Below are 26,967 nucleotides of genomic sequence, written 5' to 3'. Positions count from 1 at the left end.
AGCATCTCCACTGAAATCAAGTGTACTTATTCAGCTCGATTCATTCAGTGAAGTCCAATCGCTAATATTACTGAATATCAAGTGTCTTTTAAACAGTTTTAACCTGACAGTAAGCTGCTGTTTTGTTGTGCATGTACACACTTTATGACAATTGATTAATATTACCATGTAAATGCATCAACAACACACAAAGTATTAGCATTTGCCATATCACTACATTAAGTTGCAGATGAGTTTGCATCAAAATACTGTAGAGTTTGATTGCCTTCGCAGCTTTTGACATGACTATAAAAGCTATTTTAGCTCTAATTATACAGTAAGCTTTATTTCAATAACCTGCGATGCCATAAATAAACCTGCCGAATGCCCAGCGCTCCTCACGGCTGTCAAGCGTGGTTCACACATCTGCTCAGAATCAGACGGAGGTGAGACTTGCAGGTTTTACAGGCGTGAGCAGCAGGTGTGTGAGCGCTGTGAGGAGCTCCAGTCCTCCTCTGCTGCTGGGGTTAGGGTTTGTTAGTAGAGACATGTCCGAGGGTGTCACGTGTGCCGGTATCTCAGCATCAGGTGATAAATCGTACGTTTCCTACCTCATCTGTACGTCTGATACACATCTGATTATGAATGAGAGCCGTGTCTGATTCATCTGATTCTAGCCTCGATGCTTGCGCTGGATTTGACCCTCGTAGTTTCTCTTTGATGTATTGAGCGCTTAGCTTCACTTTAAAGATCCGTAAATTCAGTTCTGCGGCTTTCAGTCTGTGTGTGTTATTGTACTATCATTAATATGCTAGTATGGTTTTTATTAATATTTTCAAGAAAAAATGGGAAAAACGATAATATTTAAACTTATAAATTTAGTTCAGATTGAAGTAAATATGCTCAGATTTTTTTGTCTTCTATTTAATTTATTTCTTTTGTTTTATCTCAGTTTTATTTTCAGTTATTTTAGTACATAGAAACTGTTAGTACATTAAAAAGAAAATCAACCGCATATATATATATATATATATATATATATATATATATATATATATATATATATATATATATATATATATATACACTGTATATCTGACTTGACTGGAGTAATGATTACTCACAGGAAAGAAAAATATATATTTAAATAGAAAACACTTATTTTAAATTGTAATATTATTTCAAAACATCATGGTTTTTACTGTATTTTTAATCAATTAAATGCAGATTTGGTGAGCATTAGATACTCAAAAACAAGAAATCTTACTGAATCCCTGGCTTTTAAGTGGTAGTGCATCTCAGCATTTCTAAAGTGGCGCATCTAAAAAAAAATCTGCTTGGGTTTAATGTGTTAGTTGCTGAGAATGTGGTATATTTATTTGGCTTTTTGGACTAACAGCCACATTAGCCCAAACAATTCACACACAAACACACATTTAAAGCCATAAACACACACGTGCACTCACACACACTAAGTTGTAAATGCTGTTATCTCTGCCAACACCAAGGGACCCACACAAACCCTGGCTTTCTCTTTGTTAGCGTCTTCAGAGTGCGTTTGTGGCTCCGCTGTGCTGTGTTGTTATTGATCTGGGTTCAGATGAAACCCGACTGCTCTTTAACAGCCGTGTTGATTTAAACAGCATGTTGAACTCCGTTACATCAATATCCAGTGCAGATGAATTATTAAACGCAGCTTTAAAGGGCCCTGTGTTTTTGCATAAAGTATTTTTATATAAATAGCATCTCTTTGTAGATAAATGGCACTGCATTCATTATAGTAATTGGAAATAGCTGTTATAAGTGGACAAAATAATCCAATACAAAGAACAATTCTGAATCTTTCTCTATGCACATATGCAAAACGTGATGCAACAACGCTAACCTGTTGTAGGTGGTTTCCAGTGCATTGCTATACAGCAAGACATTTTGAGTAGTTGCTTGGACTTTCAAGCAGCTGATGAATGCAGTCAATTGAATTATGTGGTTTTAGGGTCTTCTGAGCCATTTTTAACAGTTGCTAGTGTGTTGCTATGTGCTTGCTAAGTTTTCCCGATATTATGGTCTGTTGTCATGACTTAAGTGCCTCCTTTAATGTATGTCATTTTTTGCTTGTTTTTTTTTTTGCCATTTATCTGCTTTCTTGCAAGCACAAAAATATAGTAAGGGTTATTCACCAAAGTGTAATATTCAGATTAAAAGGTTTAGTATTAGAAATAGTAATAGTAATGCTTGCCTTATGCAGCTGATGCAACTAATGAAGTCTCTATATCTACTAGCAAGACTGATTATGGCCATTATCAGAATGTGAAAAGCGGGACGTAAAGCACAAGAAGAGAATCCCGTGGCTTCAGTGTTTTCTCCGAGAGGTGGAGGTGCTCTGTTTACAACGTCTGTCTCATTTTCTCTAATGGCGTCGCCTCGTTTAATGGCAGATATTCATTTGGTATCTTAACAACAGTGGCACCCTTGGGACTCTGATGAGAAAATCCTTGACATTTGTCAGAGCGGCGCAGTGTGTTTGACAATATATGAATTATTGATTAAACTGTTGAATTTTAAACGAGGGTTGTGTCGTGTTGAGGCCCTGCAACATAAATGCATAAATATGCATATTCCGGAAAAGATATTGAACAGGAAGAGGGTCGAGTCTTTAGTCTATGTTTTACTTTTCAAGAATAAATATAGTTATAAAAATATAAATCTAGAGCTGGTTGCTCTATATCGGACAATTGAAGAATAAATCGAATGGTGGAAAAACACAAACCCATGCATCCGCTGGAAACTACAGTAGTACAATCAGATCGAAGGCTGTTTTTTTTTGGACTGATGGTGCTACACAATGGTGGCAGCGCTCCAGGAGGCCGTAGAGTCTCACACGGTCAGTGTTTACAGACCCAAACCAGCTAAACTCAACTGGGGTGACAAACCAGAATTAAATTAGCATATGACCCGGGGAACTGAAGGTAATTCTGTTCTAAATCTAATTGCCCTCGGGGTCATTTGATTGGCTTGTGGCAGAGGCAAATAATCTGTCTGTAAGGTCAGGATATCTAATAGTGGGCGACAGTTTGATGGTGCTCCAAGAGAGTGTTTCTCCTCAGGGATCTGTTCCCACCGGTCTGTATCTTTGCTTGGTTGAGCACGCTCTTGAAAATAAAGCCTCCAATTAGAGGATTTTACAGCCTGATGTCATACAAGAACCTTTTGAAAGGAAAATTAAGTCATCGTTTACCCACCCTTGTGTTATTTTGAAACCAGTGGTTGTTTCTTTCTTCTAAGGAACGCAAAAGCAGTGTGACCAAGATGTTGTTTTACATGCAATCAAATTTTATAGTAGCTCTCATACAGTAAGTCACTTACCTTTACGTGAAGATGCATCAGTTCAGAGCAAGCTTGTATATGCAGAGTATGAATCAGATTTGATTATCAAAGAATTATGATGTGCATTTCAGTTTTTTCTTTATATAAAGATATCATGTCTTCAGGAGAAATAGTGTGATATTGTGTCCTTTGTGGAGCTTGACAGCCCCTTGACAAGGTGTCAGCATCAGCAAAACATGTTTTTGTGTTCAGCTGAAGAGAAAGAGAGAAGACTCAATCATGACAGAATGTTCATTTTCTGGGTGAAGTTGCACAAAGAACATTTTACACTGTGAGTTTTTTACATTATGTAGTTGACATTCAACTTGGATAATAATTGGAAGAGGCTTGATTTCCCACTGGGATATGATAAATCATCAACGGTGGGGGATACTTTAAAAACAAAAAATAGTCAGGAGGTTGGAGGACAGGGACTTTGCAGGACAATTTGTAGACAATTTACAGAACTGAGAAATTAATATTTTAGATTTTACCCAACCTATAATTATATATTTTAGACTTTACAGAACAATTATCAGCCTTTAAAGAACTTTTTTATTTTTATTTTGCAGAACCTAGAGACCAGTACTTTACAGAAACTTTTCAGATGTTACAGTTCTCAGAAAACAACAATTTTTACAGAACAATGTTTGGACTTTACAGAACCAAGAATTCTATATTTTAGACTTTATGAAACCCAGAAACCAATATATGTAATTTTACAGAACATTTTTTGGACTTTAGAGAACCAATAAATCAATATTTTAGACTTTACAGAACACAGAAACCAATATTTTAAACTTTACAGAATCCATAAACCAGTATTTCAGTCTTCGCAGAACAATTTTTAGACTTACAGAACCAGGAAATCAACATTTAAGAGTTTACCATTATTTTACACTTTACAAAACATTCTTTTTAACTTTACAGAACCCAGAAAGCCATATTTTATATATTACAGGATAATGTTAGACTTTACAGAACCTCAAACCAATGTTCTAGACATCATAAATCCCAGAAACCAATACTTTAGACTTCAAGAACACAGAAATCCTTGTTTTGTACTGTAGAGCCACTGAAGATGATTTTTGCAGGGTTGCATGTAGACCCCACTTTCTCCAGGTCGAACGATGAACAGCCGGATTAGGGATGTGTCCTCCTGACCTCCAACTGTCCCTCACGCACGGTTTACAGCAGAATGACCCATCTGACCGCTTCCTTCCTCCTGGGAATAAGGCTGTATCTCCAGGGCACCCAACAACTCAATACATCTTCATCAGAGCGGGAGGGTTCCATTGAGATCCATTAGTTGGGCTGAGAGTAAAGGTGGAGCAGCTGCTGGCTCTTAGAAAGGCTTGTTGCATCTTTTGTGTTTGAAGAGCTGAGGTGTCTGTTTCAGACCCCTCCTCCTCTTCTTCGTCAGCGAGCGAGAGAGTCGAGCTGCTGTCTGAAGATAGAGCCACTGTGGCTGGGAGATATGCTGCACAACATTAATTAGCAGCTCTCATTATAGCCCAAGGCCTCGTCGCTCTGCAACTGCTCTCACACACAAAGATGTTTCCCAAGGTCTTGGAATCGTCACAATATGCGTGAATATTCTTGTTTACCAAGTTGCTTTAAACAGTTCTGATTCATTTCGGGTGAGAACAAACCTAGAGGGATTTTCAGCAAATAACATTGAGTTTGCTGCTTTGATTCAGTGCATTATATCATATCCAAAGACATGCGACTGCAAATTCTGTTTTCATAGCAATGTATTAAAAATGGCATGCAATCAGAATTGGAGTTTTGTGGCTTTTAGTTCATGTCATGCATATATTGATGTACTGCCAAATATACAATACATATTTAAAACATTTTCTCCTCAGAGACCAAAAACTGACTCATTTTGTTTGCATGAGCTTATATTACTTTTTAACCAATAATATGCTTTCTAAAATAAAGATCTCCCTCCAATAAAACCTCCCACCTGTGATTTCAGGAATTGCAATTGTGATGTGCATTAAAGGGATAGTTCACCAAAAAATGAAAATTCCCTTTTTTCAAAAACCTGTGTGAGTTTCCTCCTCCTGCCGAACACACAAGAAGATTTTTGATGAATGTTGGTAGCCAAACAGTTGACGGTAGCCATTGACTTCCAAGTAATTGTTAATATTTATCTCACAGTTCTGACATTCTCACATAATGGCAAATTTATATCTTGCAGTGAACTGTGAAATATAAACATGCTATTCTGACTTTTTTCTTCCAATTGCGAGTTTACATCTTCAAAATCCAAATTGCGTGATATAAAGTTGCAATTTATGTCTTGTCATATCACATGATTGTGACTATGTATTATGCAATTCTGACTTTATAACTCGCAATTGCGATTTTATGTCTTGCAATTCAGATTTTTTTCAGAAATGCATGGTATAAACTTTAAAAAGCAAGAAAAATTTTGAACATTTTGAAAACATTTCTGACATTTTGCTCGCAATTACAACTTTACATCATGCAAATATTTATATCTTGCAACTTTAGAACTCACAATTGCGATTTTTACATCTTGCAATTCCGATACAAATTCCCAACGTCCCAATTCTGACTTTTCTCCCAATTCTGACATTTTTCTCACACTTGCATGTTTATATCATGCAGTTCTGAGAAAGAAAGTTAGAATTGCAAGAGATATAAAGTTAGAATCGTGTGATGAGGCATGTTATAAAGTCAGTTGAAAAATATTGGGGTGGGAGAGGGGGTGCTGAACTGGGCTTTTAAAGTGATTTGTGGTAGAAACAGTCAATAGATTTTCATTGATTTTAAGGCTATTTAAAAAAGACAAGGAAATGCATCAGCACAGGAAAGAAAATCACATTCAAACCGTTGCATGCAGTCTGTGGCAGTGTAGGACAGAGTGTGTGTAATCTCTCCTACATGAGCACACACTATACACTCGCCGTATCTCTGTAATGCACATTTCCTATATCCAGCCTTTCATTTCACCATCAGTCGCTCCTTTGAGCAGAATAACAAAGATTAGGGGTGTGACACAAAAAAAACATACAGATGCTGAATGTTTCTTCTAAATCACTAGAAGAGCTTTCAGAGAGCTTCTACTGTCCTGCGCTGACCTGATGGGAAAAGCAGAGCACAGCTGGAGTTCAGAGAAACATCTTTCATTCGTCGGTGTTTCCTGTCACACTGTTGTGCTTGGAAACTCTTGGCAGATCAGGCCAGGCCTTGATTTCACAACTTGGGAAGTTTTTAGAGGGTTTAAGTGGGGCTTACCTTTGCTAAACATGCTAATGCATTACTAGGGTGTTCTGGGTGGGGTTTCTAGGTTGCATCTAGGTGGTTTCTAGGGTGTTTTTATGGTATTCTGGATGGTTGCTAACTGAACTTTTAAGCATTAACAGTTGATGATGTTTTAACTTTTGAGAGTTGTCGCTCAGTTTACTGTTTGTGATTAAATCCATATATCAAATTTTGCAATCCATTATGCAATGACTTTTAGGTCAACACTGTGTAACTGGCAGTGTTTTTAACTTGTGATTTTGCCAGCGGCTGTTCAGATGTTTACAGGGATTGCATCGTACAGCAGCTCTTTTATTGGAAAGTGACCTGATATTATTGGGATATCATGGCATTTGACAGGTGCTGTTCTGATGAAATGTGCTTTTAATAAGGTTTTATTGCTGATGCATGAATAAATAATGCCGCTGTAGTTTATCTTCATTGTTGGTTAACAATGTCCAATCTGTCCCTTTAAACTGCAGCTGAAGCGACATCTGTGCTTTTATTCTGAGGTGACACTGATGGAGGTCATTTATATCTGTTCAAACTTGTAATGTCGTTATAGAGGTGATGTGTTTGTCTCACTCCTCTTATTATCCGCAGCTGTGCCGGTCTTGTCCTTTATTTGACATGCTTGTTTCTAAATGCTATGGAAGCTTGTTTCCAGCACTGGATACAAAAATAAAAAAGTTAATTGTGACTCCTTTTTCGTGATTCATGCTTTTTTCCCCTCTGATTTTGAGCACAACAGGCACTTAAAGGGAATGGGAGATGAGACTCTGATTGGTTTATTGCACATTATGCCCCAAACACATCCAGTACTCATTAAGAGAATAGGGACAACCCTTTTAGATCATGTGTTGGGCACGCCGACCATTTTTCTCATCGTTAAACTGACTCGGATCAGTCAAATAGGGCCCTATATCTCTGACTCAATTCTGACTTTATATCTCAGTATTGCGAATTTATATCACGTATTTTTGGAGAAAATAAGTCAGAATTGCAAGATATAAATGCACAGTTAAAAGAAAAAATTCAGAATTGCGAGTTTTTATCTCACAATTCTGACTTAACTCGTTATTGTAAGTTTATATCATGCAATTTTGAAAAAAAGTCAGACTTGCGAGTTTGTATCATGCAGTTATTTGTTATATGTAATTATGAATATAAAGTACTATTGCAAGTTTAGATATGCGAGAATCGCAAGTTGTAAACTCACAATTGCGAGAATGTTTATAGTTTAATAAATTCTGACTTTTTTCTTGCAATTGCGAGTTTATATCATGCAATTCTGACTTTATAACTTGAAATTGCGAGTTTACAGTATTTCTCACAATTATTGTAAAAATTCAGTATAGTGAGATAAAAAGTCGCAATTAACGTTTTTATTTTCTCTTTTTTCATTCAGTGGCAGAAACAGGCTTCCATAAAATGCACAGTGAGCAGGTGCAAATGTGTTTTGTGTGTGTTTCGTCATTGCACTGTGCAAATGTGTAATGGAGTAGCTAATGTCTATAATTGTTGCTCTAGGAAAACAATGTGTTTTGTGTGCAAATGCAGGAAATGACATAGAGATGCAGCTCTGCCCTCTTCCTGTCCGTCAAGGCTTACAGTGCCATTTAAAGTGTTTGAAATCAGACCTCAGGATAATATTATTAAAGGATTAAGGCAGTTTGCCAAGCGGAGACACAGGGACTCGTCCAAATCTCTCTTAAGAAGCACAACACCAAGGTAAACAAGCAGAGAGATGAATCTTTAAAGACGGCCGGCGATGGACAGAACAGGTGTCATATTACAGAGCTATTTTCAGCAGGGAATGCAGTAATTGATTTTGCTTTTATAAGCACACTGGACCCGACTAAAGAAGTCCAGTGTCTGAAATAACCCTTGAGCACAAATGCAGTTAATGCATACTGACAAAAAATACTTCAATAAACCAAATTCATTAGTCACCCAATACTGTGATGATACATACTGTATGTTAACTTACTGCTGACAGTTTATAATCATTTTCATTAATAAGTCATTAACAAAACATCATTACATTATATAATTCTTAACAGCTCATTAGATAATGCAGGTTTAGATTAGAAATGACGTGCGGCTTTAATTTACAGTATCTGTATGTGAATGTACATGAACTAATGGTCTGTGATGTATTATATTTCATAATGTCTCTTAATGACTTTATAAGCACAAAAGTTATTGTGAAAGTTATTATGAGTCACCCACAAAGTTATTGTTGATTTAAATATAATCGTGATTTATTTAATTATTTTCTAGTAAAAATGTGTTTAAGGTCAAAGAGGCATACACTACTATTCAAAAATGTTGGGTACGTAATATTTAAAATAACTAAATACATAAACTATTCAATAAAATCAATGCTTATTAATGTCAGAATGGAGATTTGAATAAGAAACTTCTTTCAGAGAGGAAAAAAAAATATATTTTTTTTTATCAGCAGTCTATGTTAAAAGGCACTGTATGTAATTTTACTGTAAAAAAAAAAAAGTTTACAGAAAATATTTAATGTTATTATGACTTGACTGTAATTTTTAAATAAACCATAGTCATATCAGCACATTGTCTAATTTAATTTTTCCTAAAACATATGTTTAAACAATAATTGGCAGTGATATATAAGGCAATGTAATTTTACTGTAAAATAATTTGTATAAATAAATTATGCATGAATTAATTTAAATTCTCAAAAAGATAGTATGCGTACTAATAAAATTGTTTGTAATTAACTAAAAAGTATGTTTTTGTTTTTGTTTTTGTTTTTACCACACTTTTGATTCATAATATGACCTTCACTGGAAATAATCTCAGTACAAAATTCAGAAAACAAGTGACATCAAGAGTTATGAACCGTAAAATATACAGTCAAACTTTGTAATGTAGTCACTGTATTTTATAGTATACCACATTTCTCATATTTGCTGTATAATAAAAACATAACAGTATATTAAACCTAAATCTTTCATTCTTTTTATTTCCCTAGGTGCCCCTTTCTCTTTGAAAATATGTGAAAATATTTTCTTCTGAAATGATGTTTGATCCAATGTCATGAATGGACAGTTGAGGGGTTTGTTCATGTAAAGGTTTGTGCTCCAGCACTTTTATCCTCTTTGTGCAGCAGTGGGCTTCATAAATCCAGATTGTGTGTGTGTGTGTGTGTGTGTGTGTGTGTGTGTGTGTGTATCCGGCGGCTCTATGACCCTGCGGACTCCTCCTCTCCTCTCCTCCTCCTCCTCTCGCGCAGAGGAGCAGTGGGGAAGGAAGTTATTAGTGTTCTGCGCTCCAGTTCTGCGCTGTCGGAGGATATCCTTCTCCGTCCAACTCTCAAATTCCAAGGATTTTTCTGTTTTTCTTTCCCACTCCTCCTCCTCCTCCTCTTCTTCTTCTCCTCTCCAACCGGATCCGTCTGTTTCTGCGCGTCGGAGGGTTTTGTTTCTTCCCTGCGCGCGTGTATGTGTAGAATTACGCATCATCTCTGGAATCTCGATCCGCTGTGATTATTTGGGGGAATATTTTCCATCAACGCTCGTTTTCACCCAGAACTGTTCGTCTTTTGCGCGCCTTCGGAACACTTACACGGAACATTTAAAGCAGCCCGGACTGTTTCGAGCGAACGATAGCGTAGCCTTTATCAGGAAGGAAAGTTTTTCTTCTCTTTTCCTCCGCGCGAGGCACATCAGCCGCTGTCACGATGGAGAGCGAATGTCTCCGCATATAGCGTGCCAAGTGTCCCCTCTGCGTTTTTACCATCACAATACTCTTTATCGCGCTTTTAAACAAACACAAACTACGAGCTGAAGCTCAAAAGAGCCGATATCTCCGGACTCCGAGTGTTGGATTATCAGGAGGACACTAGAGGCTCCAGAGCTCTGCGCTTTTACGCACGTTTGCGCGCCTGGAGAGCGTCATGAATCTGCCGTCCGGAGACGCTGTGACTTTATGTCCTCATCTTGAATCCCACTTCTCTGCCATCGTGATGTTTTGATGCTGTTCATTTTTGCTTTACAAATATGATGAAATGGCAGCCCCGGAAGAAGGTAAGAGATTTATGGGCGCGTTCTGTTAGTTTGGCAGTAGATCAGGAGGGGAAGACCTCTGCATGAACATGATCTTGAAAGCTGTGCGGTGGATTCGGGCTTTGATGTTGAGTATTTGATGCAAAGTAGAGGATTTGTGGGTAAATTTAGACTAGATTGTGGTTTATACGCAGACAAACCTTCATCATTGGTATGTCCAGTATTCATAGAGACCAGATTGCATTGATCTTTTTAATGCATTTTATCCTTCATATAACATGTGATTTGTGGTCAAATGCGAAGTCACCTCAAACATGTTTGATATGCAAATGCAACACTTTCTGTTTTTAATCAGTTGACTAATGCATCTGCAGCATCAGTAGTAACTTTACTAGAAGCACAGTGTCTTTGAAGCTTTGCACATATGGACATCATAGCATTGCATATGCTTCGAATTCCTTCGGTTTTCAGGTCCAAATCGTTTGACGACACAATCCGTGACCTGTTTTGCTGTCTAATGTTGGTTTTGAATGAACTAAATGCTGAGTGTGCCATTGCCTTGGGCCCTTTGAACACCAGCCAAGGCTTGCAGTTGCATCTTCTCCTCCACTAGAGGGCAAACATCCTCAGATCACAGGAACCTTCCTCCCTTTCCATCTTCTTCTGAGAACAAACAATAAATCCATGACGTTCCTCTGCTTTTGTTTAAGCGGAGATTTTGATTAGCTCACGTTGTGCCTGTAATTGCATTTGCTGTATTGTTGCGTCTCCAAGATTAAAGGGCCCTAAACGGGTCTTTTGTGCATCAAAGATGATGACGCTCAGTGAGTGAGTCATTGCTACAGCTGCCGAACACCTCTTAGGGTTTGTAAATAAGACCTCCGTGGAAGATAAAACCTGATACGCAGCTGGAGAGCGGCGTAGGGTCGCGCAGCACAAACAAACTTTGGGTTCCTACGCTGTTGTTGTTCAGTTCACAGGCGACTTAAAGTGATGAAATGACAAAAGAACTTGATTATTTTGTTCTCAATAGAAGACATAGAGTATTCCGCGCTCCTCCGTGGGAGTCAAATCACATTCGGCTCATTAGGGTCTCCACTTTTCTCCTCTATTGGAGGCATATTGTTTGGAGCTGTAGTTAATCAAAAGGCACCGCAGGCCACACTCGACTACAAACACGCTTGCAGAAACAGGCACGGCATGAAGTGTGAGTTTGTCGAGACTCTTCGGGAGGCTAAAACACAGCGCTTTTGTCTTACATAAACTGTTTGATGGTGGAAACCTTAAGGCAGTTCAAAGAGTTCAAAGAGTCGTGCTTCAAAATGATTCATGATGCTTTTGGTGCAAAATGATCAGTGTGTGTGTGAATGGAGTCCCAGTCATTTGAGAAGGAATCATGATGTAGGTATGTTTAAAGGCTGATTTTGTAGGGCGAGATCGCCCAGGTTTTTGGCACGTCACGCTTACAGCTGGCCGACTGTTCACATTCTTTTCTGGGTTGGCTCAACACATTTCCGAAAGGGTTTTTGCATCGGCACCATTAGTAAAGCACACTCACACACTGTCACACACAATATCGTTCAAAAGTTTGAGGTCAGTAAGATATTTTCTTATTCAACAAAATATATTAAATTGATCGAAAGCGACGGTTAAGATATTAATGATGTTCTCATCAAAGAATCTTTAAAAAAATGAGCAAAACTAAGCAGCAGAACCATTTTCAACATTGATAATAATAAGAAACTGTTATTTTAGTATTATTATTATTTACTTTGTATTAATATTATTATGTTAGCATTGAGTTTTTCTTAATATTTTGCTATTAATATTAGAATTTTTTACAAATACTTAAATTTTGGTTATTTTATTTGATGTGTTTTATAGTCGTTTTTTTGATAGTTGTTATAAAATAGATCTATTTTTATTACTTTAGTACATCAAGTTAGACTAAATGAAAATGTTACCTTGGCAGCGAGCTGAAGTAAAATCATTGAATTTTTCATGGTTGTAGTTTTAATGAACTATGTGAAATAAATCACTTGTTCAAACATTTTTGAGCAAATAAATGATGCTTTGGGGAGCAGAAGACCCTTACTAACCTCAAACTCTTGAACAGTAGTATATATTTCCAGTAAGGTATTTCTATACTGTTTTATTGTCCTCTATTGTAAGTCATATACTGAAGTTTAGTATTTAAGCCTTTCCTACCGTATCTCATCATCATCTTTTAGCTCATTGTACCAAGTTATACTAGATTTCTCTCAGGGTGTTTTTCTAGACTCATAAATCTCTCATCCCTTCTTTTATCATTCCTTCTGCTCTTGTTGTTGTACTCCTCCTGCTGTTGTTTTACTAGCGCTTGTCCCACACACATCTCTCTCGCCCCTTCCGGTATTAAGAGCGTCTGGTCTGAAGATGTTTATCTGCGTGCGAATAGCTCCAGCTTTTAAGTCACTCATAGTAATACTCTTCTAGTTAAAAACCAGGCCTCTCGTGTCGTCCCTGAAGATGATTCCTATATTCGGCTATCTGTGGAGATCAATAGAGCATCTCAGAGTTTGCTGAAGACCTCTCGGGCGCCTTTGCTCCGGATTGGATTACATTAATATGTTCAAAAGCACTTTATATTTTCCGAGCGCCACTGTCGACGTGCGCCGATAAAGCTCGTAGAGGGGAAGACTTTGTTTACCGCGGATTACAAGGATTACGGCGCTCACGCTGGCTCTTCACGGTATCACTACTTCAGCAGATTAAACATCCATCCATTACTCACTCAGAAGGGTTTGGGGAGCCTGCGGTTATCTGTTACTGAGGGCAGGTGTACAGGTGCTTATTCTCTGCGTCAGCGCGGCTGATTCAGGCCTACGGAGGCCAGAGGGTTAGACCTGCGAGCGCTAATTCTCTCAAACACATGCTCTTTTAATCATTTACAGATGATGAAAGTTGCTGAAAGACAAGAACTTGGTGAAGTTTTGTCTTTTCTGGGACATCCGCTATGAAAGCGGCGACAGAGCGAAGAGCTCATCCTTGGAATGGGTTTATTTTTAGGCGGCTTTGTTTGGTTTCGTCAGCATCTGAAGTAGGGCTGCACGTTTTCAAGTTTTTCATTAACCGTTAACCGAGGCCCTTATCGGTTAATACTCGGTTAACCATAGTGTTCGCCAGGGTTTCCGTTGTCCGGTAATTTCCGGACATTGGCCGAAAAAAAAAAGAAATGTCCGACAAAATTTCATCTTTCCGGTCAAATTGTCCTATTAAAACTGCCTAATAATCTTGCCCACTAACACAATCTGAATTTGAGAATAAGCCTAAAATGTATAAAGCAAATATACACCGACCTTTGGCTATCTTATAAAGGAACAGGCTCTAGTAATGGTTATGTAACTTTCCGTATGTTTGACAGGTACAATATTTGAAAATCGATAATTATTTTTTTTTTATTACATTTATTTCTGAATTTATGTCAACCTATAGACTTTCAAATATCAAAATGTCATGAATTAATATGTATTTGTGTACAAAATGACAAACATATTTTCCTATTATATTTTGCCTGGAAACGCTTCCAACAAGGCGTCGGTTCTATTTCTAGCATGCACGCGTCGAGCCGCGCGTCTCACGCAGGCAGTCGACAAGCTCTAACCTGTTAACATGGGAGCCGAATTAAAAACAGACACGCCACGCAGCTGAGATGCTTTCGCCCATCACCACGCATCCAGTGTGTCCTGACCGGCCTAATGATGCCCGGGTGTTGGCTGTTGAGATTACAACAACGAGGTGGTACTTGAAGAATATCTAAGCACTGTATTGCAATACTTGCATTTTGCCCCGTCACTCTCAATTTTAAAGTGCTCCAACGCTGTACTTTTTTTTGCCCGCTTCATATTAGAAAATGACTTCTTCTTGTGGACATTACAAATGTCTGGGAGCGCTCTGGCGGTCTCTGGTGCTGCAAAAATGTATTACAACTAAATTCAATGCACGCCATTGACGTCACTTAACCGAGCAAAATGTTTCACTCGGTTACGCAATTTTTAACGGTTAATCGGTTAACCGGTTAACCATGGACACCCCTAATCTGAAGTGTTTGTTTAAAATGTATAGCTCCTGTATAGATTCTCAGTTAATGATTTAAGCTTATTTTGCATATTTGAACGTTGTTTTCACACTACTAAAGTGTGCTTATACCAGGTATTAGGATCTGCTTGAGATGGTACACTACTGCTCTAAAGGTTGGGGTCAGTGAGATTTGTATTGTTTTTGAGTGAAATTAATACTTTTCATCAGGAAGGATGCGTTGAATTGATCAAAAGTGACAGTGAAGACATTTGTTATGTTACAACAGATTTCCATTTCAGATGAATGCTGCTCTTTTCAACTTTTCTATTCATTCAAAGAAACCAGAAAAAAATGAAATGTGTCATGGCTTCAACAGAAAACATAAGGCAGCACAACTGTTTTGATTGAAGTGTCAGTCGTCTGCGGAAAATTCAGCTTTGCATCATAGAAATGAATTACATTTCAAAATATATTCCAATAGAACACAGTTATTTTAAACCGCAATAATATCTTACAATATTACTGTTTTTACTGTATTTTTTAAATTAAATATATGCAGCATCGGGGAGCATAAGAGATTGCTGAGCATACATGATCTTCATATTTACAACTTTACCTTTTTTTGTTTAAAGATACAATACAGAATGTTTCATTTGAAGCTTTTCCGATGCTAATATCTCACTGTGAACGATTCATCAATGCACATTATTCTAATAGAGAAAAAGTTTTGTCAATCTTTCCTCTGCTCCGCCTCCGAAACAACTTTCCCTTTCCGATGACATCATCAAGCCCTCTTAATTTCAGCTCCTTTTTGATTTGTAATGTTGATTCTCATCAAATATCTTTTTAAACGTGGAAATATGTCAAATTTGGGGAGTAAAATATTCTGTTAAATGTTAAAATATAACTGCATTTTAACATTGATTCTGTTGCGAAGTTTTGGCCAGCAAATGTTGGCGTAAACAAACCTTGCAAAATTACCTATTGATTATTTTGTGAACTGTTGTTTTTCTAAATATCGAACGCTCTGACGATATTGCTGAAGGCGACAGGGATAGCTACAGATAGTTGATATCTTCCCATAAAGATGGAGCTTTTTTTTTTCTCTCGGTTTAATAAACGATACTCCAGTCCGATGTGATTTAGCGGGAGTTTCACTGAAGTGGGCTTAACCCTTATCGGAGGCGATACTCCTGCGCTAACCTCATTTAGCAGCTCTTAACCTCTGGGGAGCTGCAAATTCTTATCTCCATTTGATTCCTGCGTTATTTATTAGATCTCTATGGGGAGGCTATCGTTTTCTCGCCGTTATATCCATCACCAGGGCTGCTCGTGTCCCGCGGCATCCAAACACAGCTTACCGAGTTCTCCATGACAAACACGCTATCGTCTGCCACACCTGTTTGGTTGGTATGTAGCCACTGATTTTTGATTTTGACTGAGAGCTTTCCATGTCGACGGGTGTTCGTGAGGTTCAGGGAGCACTGTGCGGATCTTGATGAGGAAGGTGTTTTGAAGAGCCTCCTGCAACGAGAAAGGAAGCGCGCAGGGAGACAGGTGGATGATTAACGCCAGCGGCTGACGCACCTGCTGGGTTTATGATTTGCCAGCGTATTTACAGTCTTCCACGATGGTCAGAAACGCTCTGAATCAGACGCCCAGGCAGACGGCCAGTCCTGCTGCGGGTCTCGCGGCTCACCTGCGTGTGAATGCTTAGCTGCGTTTTGAGAAGCCAGCGGGGGGAGTTATTAGGCAACCTTGAATAGATTCCCTCTGGTTCTCATCTTTCAGCTGCTGACACCAAGATGAACTTCCTGTTGTGCTTGTTCCCTCTGGTTTTTCACCTCCCAGATTGGCTCGTTTCTCCCGCAAGATGCTGTACGCAACACACACATACTGTTATTTCAGCTTGCAACAGAATATAAGGCTTTAAATGCACTGCACTTTGCTAACACAGATCATCTTTGTAGAATGTCCCATAGGAATGAACTGGAGATTTCTGTGAACATTGTAAAATGTGTTCATAAAGTGGAAAATATTGGAGTATCGTTTATAAAACCAAGAGAGGAAAACGGTTTCATCTCTATGGGGGGATATTAAGTATCTCTATGAATTCATGTCCACTTTTACAATATTAGAAATAGCAGTTTGTGACTCATTTCTAAGTGGAAAAGGGTATTTGATGACCATAAATAAAGGGAGACAAGGAAACGTTGGCGTAACAAATCAGAATACACCAAGTGATTGGAAAAATTACTGTTCACTTTAAAAAATTTATATTTAGAAAAAGCAGTTTGCGAATTACATAATAACGATTTTATTTTATATGTACTTAGAGAGTTAGCCAATTGCCAGCTATTATAAAGTCAATGTGAAATGCTATTCGTAACCCATTTTACTCCTATAATGTGACACATTTAAGTGTAAAAGGATATAAGAGAATAATAAATTTAGGAAAATCAAGAAACTATAATGGACCAAGTGATTGGAAACAAGACTGTGGAAATGTAAGAGGGCTAAGTGATGACTTTTACAAAATGATTTCTGATAATTTTAAGGCAACAAGGTTTATTTTGTTTCAGCAAAATATACTAGTACAGTCAGCCAAATCTAAACTCATAAAACCGGTGTGAAAAGCCATTCATAACCCATTTATTTTCTAAATTTGACCCATTTCTACGTGAAAAAGGATATTTGATGAAAATAAATGTAGGGTGATCAAGAAACATTGATGTTACAAACCAAAGTAGAGTGTGTGATTAGAAAAAAGAAGCTGAAAAATAAGAGGGCTTGATGATGTCATCAGAAAAGGAAAGTCGTTTCAGAGGCGGAGCATACTGTATGAAAGATTAAAAAAGCTAAATTGTTTTATGTGAAATAATGTGCACTGATAAATTGTAAATTGTTCATAATATTCAAAAAGATTGTCCCATAGAAATGAAGTAAAAAGTCTGTTAGTGAACAGTGTAAAATATTTTTATTTAAGATAAAAAAAAAGTATTTATAGACGTAAAGGGATGGTCCACCCAAAAATGCACGTTTGATCCACTGCATGATGTCCTGAAGATTAATTTAAAGATTTGAAAATGAATAACTTGATCAATATTTTATATTAAAAGTACCGAAAAAAACATGGTAGTATTATAGTATTCTTGAAAGTACTTTATAAAATACTATGGGAGATGGTTTTTCAGTGATATGTCATATGTGCCCTGGAAGCAATATTTTACCATATTTTTGTGAAATTATGCAATAAACTATACAAACAGATTGAACGTCTATAAAAAGCTTGTCTGATGTTTATAAAGCGCGGGTCATTTTTATCAGCCGTGATGTCTTGAAGTTCCTGGACTGTGTCTGATTGTGTTTCTACCAGATGCTACACAATCTAATATGACTGATAATGCCGTTGATGAAATCAATTTACGCTGCACCCTGGAGTTCATTAGATAGATGAAGTGTGTAGTTTGCAGTTCTTATCAAGACTGAACCATTAGAATGCATGTAAAAATACTCTGTAATACTCTTTCTGCAGTTGTATTTCTGCTTACTGTACAGTTTTCCTGTATGCATGGAGAACTTTGATGACCTGCTTCATCTGCCCAAATCTGCAGTACACAACCAGAGCACAGAGTGTATCCCGAGGCAATGTACTCAACTTGACCTTCCATTTCCAGTGTGAAGAACGAAGCAGAAGTGTGATTTAGCATCACTGTAACTCATTAAGTCAGACTGACAAAAGTAAAGTCATTTTTACACTAAATTGGATTAAATGCAAAATAACCTTCTGAGATGAACATGCATAGTGAGGTCATGCACCATGCTACTGTTTGAGATGTTTCTACTAAGTGCATAAAAACAGAAGGAGCTGCAATATGCAGTGCATAATAAGTAAAAAAGTATCCCGGTATCCCATTTACATTCACCATGGATGTTTCATCATGTAATGACTCTGCTGATTGCTATTGATTAGCATGTGTGTGTGCGCCTGAATGCATGTGGCATGAAGATAGTGAAAGAGGCCAGAACTGCTGTTAGTCAGACCCTCGAACAGATGCAGTGAATAAGCATGCAGGACCATTCCTCAACACATTTCCCGTGTGATGAGGTAGAAAAACTGCTCAAATGCTGCAGCCTGGGAGGATCCCGCATTCAGACCTGCTGTAGCGCAGCTCATCCGCACTACAAAGACTAACACAGCCGTTTGATCGCGTCTCTGACTGACAATTCTGCCGGCTCAGTGTGTTGCTTTATTTTGCAGCTGATTGCGTTTGATGGCACTGCATAAAGATGTGAGAATTACCAAAATATGAGGAATTTTATGTCATAAACACTGTTTACATTCTGTATTGCTGCTTCTACAATGAAAATAATTCTAAAGAAAGTTGAACACAATTACCTGTCGCAAATCTCTTGTGCTGTACCAGAACAAATCAGTGTTTTGGAACAAATTGGTTTGTTGTTACCGAATGAGTCATTTTATATGAACAAATTGGTAAAGTAAATGATTCAATGACTCACTTGTAATGGCAGTTACTTGCTTTGTTCACGAATGAGTTATTGTTTTAAAACAAATCGTTTGAGTAAATGATTCAATGACTTGCTTATAATGGCAGTCACTTGTGTTTTTCTGAATGAATTATTGTGTTTGAACAAATAGATTAAGTCAATGATTTAGTGACTCACTTATAATGTCGGTCACTTGCTTTGTTCACGAATTAATGCGACATATGGGCCTATCTTTATTATTTAGTCTAATTTGGAAATGTGCTTCTATTTATATCTACAGTCATGCCACCCAGCTTTACGTGTCCTTTAGCATTTATTAATTTTCAGATAATGAGCATTATCTCCTGCAGTACATGCAATTTCAGTTGCATTTCACAGGCTCTAATGAGTTTTTCCTGATCTCTTGGTTCGAGTCCATGGCGCATCAACTCTTGTTTCGCCATCGGCGTGTGGAAACACAACAACCACCAAGCAATAAATCTTCAAATCCCACTAATTCCATCAGAGTTTGTCAGAGATGAGGAGATTTCGAGCAGTGTGACCCGGTGTGCTTCTTTCAGGAGATCGGCGCTGCCTTTGTATGCGGCCCGCTGACTTTCTTGACAGGTAAATTGAACGGTAAACGCTAGAGCGCTGCATTTCACACGCAGATTGATCGGCTGTGCCTCGCCGGACACATTAAGCTGCAGGAGTTTGGCACACTGGTCTGCTGTTTGAGCCACCCATCCGAAACAAAACTGATGTTTGTTTCCAGTTCGTGCCATGTGGGCCGTTCAGACTGGAGTATATACAGCGATGCATTGAACATTTAAGAAATATTTGCAATGACTTTGGTTGATATGTACAATCATTGGATTCGTTTTTGGATCGTATGACTCACAGATGCATTAATAGCATCACTGATTTAAACTTTATTATCAGAGATGGCAGTAGGTAAATGTGATTTATTTTACATATGGTAAATATGAGTAAGTTCAAACTGTCCACTTCAGTAAGTCGTTTAAAAACTGATTCATCAGTTCATTTGCATCATGATTTAAAATGGTCACTGAGGCATTTTCATTTATAAATATTTTAGTACTTTATTAATATGTGGTAAAATTAAGTAAAAAAATATATTAAGTAAAAAGTTAATTATATATAATTTTAACTATAATTTTCTCATTCACCAATACAATTTTTTTTTTCTAGTGCTGTCAAATTATTAATCGCGGTAAATCGCATCCAAAATAAGTTTTCATAATTTATTTTGTGTACATATAAATACACACACATACAGTATATATTTTGAAAATATTTACATGTATATATTTATAATCATATAATTTATATTATATTTAAATATATTTAATATATAAACATAACATATTTTTCTTAAATATATGCATGCATAAATATACACAGTACACACACATAGATAATGTAAATAAAAGCTTGTTTCAGATGCAATTAATTGCAATTAATTGTTGGACATCACTAGTTTTTTCTTTATTTACAGTAAACTTGGCTTATCTTTTATTATATTGTATTTTATAAATTTTTATACATTTTTTTATTCTTATTTACTTGCATTAACCTTGTTGAGCTTATTCACTTTAAGCCATTTCCCAACCAGTACATTATTATATATTAATTTTCATCAAAAACAAAAAAAAAAGAAATATTAAAATGGCATTTTTTTAGCTACATTTTCTAGCTCTAAATGGGACAGGGAATGATTTTCTGTCTCTCTGTTGTGTCTGTAGTTGTCTGATAGCTGTCATGCACAATAACAGTGACACTAATACACCTTAGTGTCATGGAGTATGCTGTGGTCAGTCTTTATTTTTCCGGGATGTTGTATATGTGAGTTAGACACACAAGGCCCATGATATGAAAGGCTCACATCATAGTAAATGCTGTAGAAATGACATTTGCCAACTCTTTTTGTTTGCCCTTGCGTTTTGAGCAGCTCGTTGCAGCAGCAGAAGCGGTGTGCTGTATTCATCACCTGCCAAACAGAGAGAGAAGAGCGGGAGGCAGAAAGGTCTCCTGAAGGACGTATGAGGAGGAAGGGAAGGCGTTTGCTCTCTGTCAGTTCACCTTGAGCTGCGCTGGTTTGTCCGTTGACTAGCGGAGCAGGAAGTGTCAGTGTGCATCGAGGGGAACTAATGAGCGAGTGGGGCGTTTAGTTCATAGATCTGAGTCTGGTCAGCATAGGTTAATTTGAACTATTATAATAGTTTGCATTAATTGAAATAAAATTAAGAATTTTGTAATATTTAAAACTTTAAATTAGATGTTGCCTAAGCTACTATCTGAAATCATGTAAATTTAAAGTACTGATGCTTTGTTTAATGATTCTGAATCATTCTGTAAAAATAGTGAATCGATTCTGTGTTTGTATTTTAAGCATTCTTTAAGTAGTTCCTTTATTTTGAATGTAAATAGACATTTATTATATTAAGTGAAAATTAAACACAAAAGTTTAATTTTATTTTATTTGCAACATGCTTGCAGTGCCAACAAAAAGGTTTTGTGTGTATTTTGTATTTGCAGCTTTACAGTTGTTTGTTTAGTTATTGTGTTTTCCAGAATTATCAACGAGAAAAAAATCAGATGCATCAGGAATCATTTTGTAAGTGTAACCCCTTAAATCAGAAATGGACTGCATGTGCAAAATTATTCCTAGCCTTATTTAATGCTAAAACTGACTATTTGGTGGATTTTAATGCATCTAAATTTGATTAGGTAATGAAATCTTATGTTGAAAAGTTATGAAAGCATATTGTAATAACATGCACTGATGAATCGTTCACGATAAGACCAGGAACATTTATAGAAAAGGCAAAATGCATCAATTTTGATTTCGTGTCTGTAACCCGTAGTGCTTCAGCTGTCTAAAATGAGTTTTTACTATTAAACAGATTCACATATTGAGAGACAGAAAGCAGTGTGAGTGTGTAAGCAGCCAAACTGAGCACGAACACCCCGAGACGTCTCACCCACCCACCGCGTCCCTCACAGATCAAACCTGCTCTCTGCTTCTGGAACGTGTGAAAAGATGAAATAATGGAGGGCCACAGGGCAGCACTCGCCGAGGCTTCACAACACCCGCTAATGTAATTGGTTTCAATTCCCAGCACTGCTGCCGCACCCTTCGTACCCACAATGCCCCTCCACACTTGTCACTTCCTGCGGCGTGAGGACGAGCACATGAGAATACAGCCATTTAGATTTCAAACACCTTTGTCAAAAGTGTGAATCACTCTATTTCTGTTTGGAAAGACTGCGACAGAATTGCTCGCTCTATCCTGAAATAGGAAAAAATACATTGATTGTATAATTTTAACTATTATATTAACTTATAGGTAAATAAATGTAATTAAATATTGTATAAAACGTTTTATTAGAGCTGTCAAACGATTAATCGCAATTAATCATATCCAAAATAAAAGTTTTTGTTTGCATAATATATGTATGTGTTCTTTGCATATTTATTATGCATGTAAATACACACACATACAGTATATAATTTGAAAGTATTTACATGTATTTGTTTGTTAATAATTTTTTTTTTTAAATAAAGACATTTCATATATAAAAATAAAATATTTCTGAAATATATACATGCATGTGTGTATTTATATATACATAGATATCTACACAGCACACACATATATTATGTAAACAAAAACTTAGTTTAGATGCGATTAATCGCGATTAATCTTTTGACAGTACTACTTTTTAATAGGATTTTATTAATAATAAATAGATTTGTTATAATTAATACGCTATTTATGAGTAATAAATGTTTTATATATATATATATATATATATATATATATATATATATATATATATATATATTTTATATAGTTTTATTATTTATATTTTTATTTGACAACTTAGATGTTATTAAATATATAACTTTATAATAATTTAATATATTGTAATTAGTGTAATTTTATACAATGGAATAATACAATTGCTCATAAAATCATTACATAAATTGCTCTATGAAATTATTACTCTATTTATGTATGTCGCTTGCTGGACAGAGAATTTGTTTTCCGTTGTGAGCTGCAGTCATTTGTTTTATCTTGAGAAAACGAACATGTTTTTGGTCTCGAGTTTGAAATATTAGAAATTTACATCATCAGATTGAAGAGATTGTGTGTTTTTGTGCTGGGAAAACTGTGTGTATTGTCTTTGTGTATAAACTTGGCTTGATCTGGACATCTGAACCTTTCAGTCTTCAGACCCAAACAAACACATCAGTTTGCACCTTTTCCAGAGGTTTGGAGTAGATTTGGTGTTGTGTTTCTTTACAGAGTTTGTCAGAATTGGTGTCAAACAACAGAACATTTATCACATAAACAGTTTAATAAATCATTTGACTTGAGGGCAGTGTTTTTGCTCAAAGGTGGCTCTTTCTTAGCTCAACTGTATTTTAACTTTGTTTCTGATGTTAATGCTTAAATGCTTGGTATATACAAATCTGAGCACAGTTGGAGACATGACTGAGGTTTATTCTGAATCACGAGGGTTTTTTGTCTTCATATAAATGAATATGAGATGCACCATGCTTGCAGTTTCAGCTGTCAACAGTAAGAGATGTTGTTTTTAAATCTCAGTTTTTCCTTCATTTCTGAAGGATCTGAAAACTTTGATCGCAGGAATAAATTACATTTTAAAATATGTTGAAATAGAAAACAGTTCTTTTAAATTGCAAAAATATTTCATAATTTGAATATTCGTACTGTATTTTTGGATCAAATAAATGCGCATCCTTGGTGAGCAGAAGAGACTTCCTTCAAAAACATTGAAATATCTTACCAACCCCAGACTTTTGAATGTTAGTATAAGCGTTTAGGAGCTCACTTTCTTCCGATGTCCTTGCAGATTTAGTGCTGGAGGAAATGTCCTCATCACGAGTGTAGAGGGGGAAGGGTGTGGGAGAGTTTTAATTGGGGAGCTGTAGACGGCTGGCCAGCAGAAATTAGAGCTGGAAGACCCCTGCAGTCCACACACACACACACACACACACACACACATGCTTAGCAAAGCGTATAAATCCTGTCTCAGAGGAGCTGTGAAAAACGACGGGATCGGAAAAAGCGAGAAGGAGAGGGAGGCGAGGAGACTGCCAGAGAAATGTTTTCAGGCTGCCAGTGCCACAAATACATATGGGCATCCGAGAAACAGCGTCCCTGTAGAAAAGACTGAGATAGGATCACACGCTCGATTCGGAAATCCTTGTGGAACTCAAAGAATGATACCCATGCATATAGCTGGACCCAGATATCTATACATCTGCAGTAGGGCTGCACGATATTGGGAAATAATGACATTGCGATATTTTTTTTTTCTGCGATATATATTGCGATATGAAATCTAGTCAAATTTTTTCTTACAAACAAAAATGGGGTGAGCACACTTACATTCTCATTTTAAATCATTTAAACATCGACAACATCGCGTGAATTGATTAATATGCGTGAGGGAGAGATAGCAAGACGGCGCTTGTGTTGTTTGAAGACGGTGTGCGTGCGGCCGGGGCATTCTCTCGCGCTCTCTCTCTCTCGCACGCTCTCTCTCTCTCTCTCTCTGCTCTGTTAAACTCACAGGACTTAAAATTGTAAAACTGCTGTGCAATTAATCCGTCAATCACATTCATCAAGGGACGTACAGTTAATGAATAACGGATCAACTACGACAGCCTACATCGCACATCCTGTGATGTGACTATCGTGGATTCGCGATATCGATGCTTAAACGACACATTGTGCAACCCTAATCTGCCGTGCATAATCAGATTCCCAAAAAGTAAGTGTTTGTAATTAGATTATATTACATTTCAAAAAGTCGCAATCAGACTACAGTTACTTTTTTATTGATTACATGATTTCATTCACACAATAGCAATAAACCACTCATTCTTCTTTTTCATTGTTTAAATCTACCTTTCTAAAACAGCCTACTGCTTATATACATTCAGTCGACTTTCACACAATGTAAGCGTTATATTTTGATTGTTAGCTTTTCAATAAACCTGCACTTACAGTATGAAACCTTGACGTACTGTGATGTTTAACGCATTTAATGTAACATACAGTACTTCTCTTTGTATTTTTATATCAGTTTAGTACAATATTGTCCTATTTAAATCAATGTGATAAATGAGTTAGATCAGTAGTAATCTAAAGGAAATCATCAAGTACTCTTATATTATATTACTTATACTCTTAGATTATATTACCTATAAAGTGTAATGTAATAGATTTGGATATATAATACACTGACAAATATGTTTTTCATATCATCCATCCATCCCATCTTTCATCCCCCTCCAGCAGGTAGTGAGGTCATATGTCAGGTTAACATCACAGCCGGGTGGAAAATAATAGCGCGAGACTGCTGCGCTTAGCATTTCCCAGCCTGCCGCTCTCCACCGACTTCATTTTCAAACGCCGTTGGCCTTGAACAACTGAACTCTGAACTAGATTTTCCCTCTCTGAGATGCCCTTTAACGGGAGCGTTTCTGATAAATTGGGGCGCGTGGAGACCAATGGAGCCTGACGGAGTTGAGTTCAGCCTCTCTCTCTCTCTCTCTCTCTCTCTTTATGACATGTTCACTGGCTCGTCCGCTCCATATGCTTCTCCCGTGGGTTCGTTTTGCCCGTATGCGGCGTGTCTTGGGGTAGTTTGTTTGAGTTTGTGAACAGACTGTTTTGTTTGTCGAGAGCAGGTGTTTCTGATCAAGCTAAATTAGTTGGTGGCAAACACCCGTGCCAGACACTCAAGTACATGTTCTTTGGGAACATTTGGACGCGTGTTGTGTTTCTGTTCATTTGTCGAATTAGGGATTCAGCAACATTCATCCATCCATCCATCATTCATTATATCCATCCACCAATCTTCCTCACTTTTATCTATCTATCTATCTATCTATCTATCTATCTATCTATCTATCTATCTATCTATCTATCTATCTATCTATCTATCTATCTATCTATCCTTTTCATTCTATCTATGCATCCGTCCATCCATTTTATTTATCTGTCACTTGTATCTTTCTATCCATCCATCCATCCATCTACAGTATCATTCTATATATCGTTCTATCATTCTATCGTTCTGTCTGTTATTCTGTCTATCTATCTATCTATCTATTCATCTGTCTGTCTGTCTATCACTTTTATTTTTTATTATTCTATCGTTCATTCCATCCATAAATCCATTTATCTATCTATCCACCCATCCATCCATACTTTCAATTTTATCCATCCATCAATCCATGCATCCATCCATCCATTCATCCATCCATCCATCCATCCATCCATCCATCGTTCTATCTATCTATTGTTCTATCTATCGTTTTATTGTTCTATCATTCTATCTTTGGTTCTATCATCTATCTATAATTCTATCTATCTACTTTGTCCAGTTCTAGAGTTGTTTTCTGTTCTTTCTTGCTGAAAACGAGTAAGTGAATCATTAACAGAAGCATTAAGGAGTCATTTAGTGAAATCTGAAACAGCGCTAGAATCGATAAATGAATCAGTCTCTGGGTCACCCCTGAGCTTTCACTTGAGTAGACACAAGTGTCTGGTTGTGGTTTGGCTTGAAATGATCTCGGCTCATTATGGAGAGTCTCTAAGTGATGTGAGATCAGCTGTTTCCAGCATCTCCGTGACCCGCCGTTCTTCCCCGGCTGTCAGAAAACAAGCTCTCGGCAGCAGCATCTCAGACGGCTGTC

General features: G+C 37.1%; 1 protein-coding gene across 4 annotated transcripts in view; it reads left to right on the top strand.

Annotated features, from left to right (window-relative positions):
- LOC127966211 (tetratricopeptide repeat protein 28) overlaps nucleotides 1-26,967 on the top strand; it is a 264,693-nt gene that overhangs the window by 85,602 nt on the left and 152,124 nt on the right. The window contains exon 1 of one of the 4 annotated variants that reach the window (XM_052567047.1): nucleotides 9,864-10,679. The exons of 2 other annotated variants lie outside the window; for them this stretch is intronic. In XM_052567047.1, coding sequence (XP_052423007.1) covers nucleotides 10,653-10,679 — 27 coding nt within the window. In that variant the 5' untranslated portion in view covers nucleotides 9,864-10,652. Of the gene's footprint in view, nucleotides 1-9,863; nucleotides 10,680-26,967 lie in introns of those variants that run through there. One more of the 4 variants, XM_052567046.1, reaches the window with a different exon arrangement.

Source organism: Carassius gibelio, chromosome B10 (genome assembly GCF_023724105.1).
Source record: "Carassius gibelio isolate Cgi1373 ecotype wild population from Czech Republic chromosome B10, carGib1.2-hapl.c, whole genome shotgun sequence".
Classification (NCBI taxonomy): domain Eukaryota; kingdom Metazoa; phylum Chordata; class Actinopteri; order Cypriniformes; family Cyprinidae; genus Carassius; species Carassius gibelio.
This window is presented reverse-complemented; position numbering and strand designations above follow the sequence as displayed.